Consider the following 4927-nt stretch of genomic DNA (forward strand, 5'->3'; position numbering starts at 1 on the left):
ACTCCTCCTTGTGCCTCCTCCAATTGCAGCATGGTTCCAACCCCAGCCAGTGCCCCTGCTGCCCTGCCTCACCTGTGGTCGATCTGCTTGCTGAGGTTGTTGAAGCGCTGGTTGAGCTTGTAGAGCTCTGCCTCCTGGCGCTCGATGTCGGGGCAGTGCTCCTGGAACTTGCTGGCCAGGGTGTTGGAGCATGTCTTGGTCCTCTGCAGGTTCTGCTCGGCTTCACTGAGCAGGAACTTCTTGGATTGGAGCTCAGTGCCCATGGCCTGTGGGAAAAGAGCAGGAGAGGGAGATTCTCTGGGGTTCACACAAGCCAGGCTCTAGTCACAGGGCTGAGCTGCAGCAGTGCCACCAGCTGTGGAAAAAACCAAGTTCAAGTCTTACATGGTAAGCAGAACCACCTGGGAGAAAGTTAGAGCTGCCTCTAACTCCCTCCTCCACCTGCTGACCTTTAAAAGCAACTGTGCAATGTGCAAAATAGCTGCTGCTCCTCATGCAGGCTTAGATCCTGTTCTTGCCAGGGCAGCAGCTGTGGAAGAACAGTGAAAGCTCTTCCATGTTAGTCTGAACTTGGGATTTCATGGAAAAGCTGAAGGAGCACAGAAAATTCTGGCCTAGCCAGTTCTTGGTCTTTCTATAGCAGAAGAATTGCCAGTTTGGGTAGTTTTTCCAAGCAGTAACTGTTCTCAAAGCCTTGCCAGGCCCATCTTTCCAGTATCAGGCCACTGTGTTGCTTCTCCCAGATCATTTTATCCTTCACTTATCTAAGAATCACAGAAGGTTTGAGTTTGGAAAAAGCTAAAGGCCCATCTCACTCCACCCCCTGCCATGGGTAGGGACAACTCCACTGTCCCAGGCTGCTCCAGCCCCATCCACCCTGGCCTTGGGCACTGCCAGGGATCCAGGGGCAGCCACAGCTGCTCTGGACACCCTGTGCCAGGGCCTCACCTCCCTCACAGAGCAGAGTTTCTTCCTAATATCTGATTTAAATCTTTTCTCCTTTAGTTCAAACCCATTTCTCTTGTCCTGTCAGTATCTGCCTGTGTAAAAAGTCTCTCTCCCTCTTTTATATAAACCTCCTTGAGGTACTGGAAAGGGCTCTGAGGTGTCCCTGGAGCCTTCTCTTCTCCAGGTGAGCACCCCCAGCTCTCCCAGCCTGGCTCCAGAGCAGAGGGGCTCCAGCCCTTGGAGCATTTTCTCTGGATGTGCTCCAACAGGTCCATGTCTTTCTTGTGCTGAGGACTCCAGACCTGGACACAGCAGTGCTGTGGGAGGGTCTCACAAGGGCAGACTAGAGGGGGAATCAATCTGCATTGGTCCTTTTGTCAAATCACAATACTCCAAGTGGCATTTGATTTGATTTCATTTGAGGATGGAGGTGTTTGTGTCTGATCTGAAATAGGTGGGGATCACTGGAGGCAAGGTGAGCTCTCACTCCCCCTGGGGAAACCATCCTGTCACCAACAGATCCAGCTTGTGAGTTTAGCAGGAGTCACCACGGCTTTTGGAAAATGGTTTTGCAAGCGCAGCATGTGAACAGGGCAGACACTCACCAGCAGCTCTTCCTTCTTCCTGTCCACCACCCTCAAGTCCTCCGGCACTGTGTCATCGATGACCAGCTTGTTCTCATAGCTTGACAGCAGGTCTCGGCCCTGCTGCAGGCTCCTCTCCAGGTTTGTGGCCACCTCCACTCTGTAGGGACACGAGAGGAAGGTGTTTAAGCCCCCTCCTCCTGCAGGATCCTGCGTTAGGCCGGGCTCAAGCTGGGATTTAAGCCATGACTTACTTCTCCTGGGCCGCGCTGAGCAGCTGCACCACGCGCTCGTACTTCCTGTTGGTGTTCTCCACCTTGCTCCTCACCAGGCTGGCGCTGCCCGTGTTGGGCACGGACTCGATGAAGGCCTCGCACTCCTGGACCTTCCTGCTTTTCTCCGGCTCGATGCGCCGCACCTCGTTGGTGATGTTCTGCAGGAGAGCAAAGCCTTTAGAGCAGCTGAGCCCACCCAGGAGCCACACTCGGCTGTGGGGGGTGAGGAAGGAAGTCAGGATTTGTGAGGAGGAAGGTGCCTTTCAGCCCTGCAGGGCATGACTTTCTTCTTTTCTGTCTCTCCTTAGCAAGCTCCAGCTGGGGAGTGGTTCCCACAGCTCCAGCTCTGCCAGGGACATGCTGGATTCAGCTGGGCTGTTGGGATGAATCCTTGCCTTGCGCTGCAGGCAGCTGGGGCAATTTCCTTTCTCTTGTGGTGGCACCTGGATTTTGACACAGCCCTGGGCATGTGATGTAACCAGGACCTGAGCTTCCTCCTAAACCAAAGGAGGTTTGTGGCACAGAGCCTGGCTTAATTAGGGGTCTGAAAAAGAGGAAAGGAGCTGGATGCTACTGCCACTGGAGCCTGGAGGAGCAGGTCCACAAGGAGAAACTGGACCACAAGGGTTTTCCTGTTCCTCTCTGAGCTGGTGATAGTGGTAGCAAAGTTAACTGTGCTCAGATGATGGGCAGGATCAAACCCTGAGGGCTCCCTTCTCATCCTCACAGCCACCACCTGCAGCCATCACCTTCTTCCCATTGAGCTGAGCTGGACCAGAAGCAGGGCAAAGGTTTTGGGCTTCAGAGGCTGCTCATAGGGCTGCTCCCCACCTCTACTGGAGGAAGTTGTGAGCATCACTCCCCATTTCCAATGCTCAGGGAGCACTTTAAGCACCCCTGGTTATTGAGAACCCTTCTGGAGACCCTTTGGGAGCTCTGTAACCATCCCTCAGTTCCCCAGCCCCACCTTGAGGTCCTTGGAGCGCTCGGTGCTGTCCTGCACGGCCCGGCTCTGCTCCAGGGGCGGCCGCAGGTTCGCTGTTATTGCTTTCTCCTGCTTGTCCAGGTCACTGTTGACTTTCTCCAGCCCTGCCAGGAGCTGGCGGCCCCGAACTGATGCAGCATCTGGAAACCAAGAGGAGAACAGATTAAAGCTGCTTGGAAGCTGGGCTCAGTCCCACTGCTGAGTGCCAAACTCTCATCCTGCTGCATTCCCTGAGCTGGGGAATTAACTTGTCTTTTGTCCCATGCCCAGGAGAAAGGGTGAGGAAGAGAAACAGAACAGCTGTCAGGATGAGGACTTTGGGAGTCTGGAACACCTGCAGTTGTTTTACTCTGTGCCATCTTGTCTGGGTAGACAAACACTTGGCTCCCTCTGTATACCACATTTAGTAGAATAGCTGTGTTTTGCCACATCTGCACTGACCACAGCCTGGCTGCTCTGCCCCACGCCCATCCTGCACTGTTGTCCCCAAGACCCTTAGGCGATGGGAACACCCCCATAAGATGCTCCACCACCTAAGTTGAAGCCTTTTTGTGCCCCAAGCTGCCCTCCTGCCCCACACCTCCAATGCTGTCTGCCTTCAGCCCCTCATAGCGCTGCTGGAGGACGTTCTTGCAGTTGTTGGTCTTCTCCTTCACGGCCACGTAGTGCTTGGCAATTCTGCAAAACGGGACAGCAGGAGGTGGATCAGACCCTCAGCCTCTCCATCACCCCATCACCAGCCCAGCACTGCTCCAGGAAGGAGCTCCAGCTCTGCAGGGTTGTGGGGGCTGCTGCCTCGAGGCAGCCTTGAAGCAGGTGGGGGGAAAAGCACCTTTACCCCATGTTGGGGTAGAGCAGTGTCCTCATTAGAGCAGGGGAGAGCCAGCCAGGCAGGGACCTGCCTGCTGAGGGAGGGGAGGGCAGCTCCCCCTGCCATAATGACCCCAGAGCAGGGGGAACCTGCATGGCTCTGAGCCCTGTTTGCCAGGTGGGATCTTGTGGGCAAGCAAGAAGGGGCAGGAATCTCTTTGGGAGGAAGCCTGAGGCTTCGAGAAGGCAGGGCTTGGCTGTGGGAACTGGGGCAGGAGCCCTGGGGCACAGACAGAGGCGCAGGGCCGGGGGCTGGGCTGGGGGCACGTACTGCTCTGCCAGGGCTATCGCTTCTGGGTCGGGCGGGGGGATCATGAAGCAGACCCCGGGGGCGCTGATGGTGTCGCCGGCGCTGTCGGCCACCTCCCAAAGGTCTCCGCTGTTCCTCTGCAGGGTGTAGTGCGCTCCGCGGCTGATCTGGCCCTGCGGGACAGGAGCCTGTCACAGCAGCACGGCCCCGAGCCCGCTCCCGGCCTCTCCCGGAGCCTGCCCCTCGCCAGGAGCTCATGTGCCTGCCCCTCCCTCCTGCCTGCAGGCACCGAGCCGTGCCGCTTGCGACAGCCCCGGCAAGAGAATTCCCACTCGGGCAGAGATGAGGAGGCGTTCCCAGCGCTGTGCTCTGGCTTTCCTCTCGGAGAAGCCGGCAGCTGAGTTAGCTGGAGCTGCTGGCCCCGGTCCCACCCCTGTCACTGTGGTGGCTGCGGGCTCGGCTGTCCCGTGCCCTTGTCCAGCTCCTGAGTCCGCAGCCTGACCCGGTGCCGGGATGAGGGTGCGGGCCGGGCATGCCGCTGCTGCTGGGCGTTCCTTGGGTCAGGAACACGCCGGGACACCAGCCCAGGGAGCGTGGGAACGTGACAGAGCTGTGCTGTCGCAACATCCCCAGGGTGTGTGAGAGGCAGCGAGACCCCTCCTGCTCCTCCGCTGCAAAACCTGCTCTTCCCACTGGGGCCAGGGCGACCTTTGCCTTGTTCCCCCTGCAGGAGCCACCAGCACCGCTTGGAAAAACCTGCTCCTTCCCGCAGTGCCGGTCGCGCCGCGGTGCCCCCGGAGGTCCCGCGGCCATGCCCGCTGCCGGGCCGGTGCCGGTGCCGGTGCCGGTGCCGGTGCCGGTGCCGGTGGTACCTGCTCGCCCTCGTACTCGCAGAGCGCCTCCACGGGGATGGGCTGCGGCGGCTGCCGGCGGTACCGCAGCGGCAGCACCTGCTGGCTGCGCTCCTGCAGCGACTTCACCACCGCCTCGTACTTGTCCAGCGCCTTTCCTGGTC

General features: G+C 58.5%; 1 protein-coding gene across 1 annotated transcript; it reads right to left on the reverse strand.

Annotated features, from left to right (window-relative positions):
* Nucleotides 1-72: 72 nt before the first annotated feature.
* On the reverse strand, nucleotides 73-4877 carry LOC130266996 (periplakin-like; the record flags this gene model as incomplete). Its single annotated transcript, XM_056516245.1, has 7 exons — nucleotides 73-266; nucleotides 1554-1692; nucleotides 1787-1965; nucleotides 2775-2932; nucleotides 3373-3470; nucleotides 3934-4085; nucleotides 4785-4877. Coding segments are annotated over 7 exons (1013 nt in total), but the record flags the coding sequence as incomplete, so codon positions are not given.
* Nucleotides 4878-4927: the final 50 nt, after the last annotated feature.

This window comes from Oenanthe melanoleuca, unplaced genomic scaffold (genome assembly GCF_029582105.1).
Source record: "Oenanthe melanoleuca isolate GR-GAL-2019-014 unplaced genomic scaffold, OMel1.0 S460, whole genome shotgun sequence".
Taxonomy (NCBI): domain Eukaryota; kingdom Metazoa; phylum Chordata; class Aves; order Passeriformes; family Muscicapidae; genus Oenanthe; species Oenanthe melanoleuca.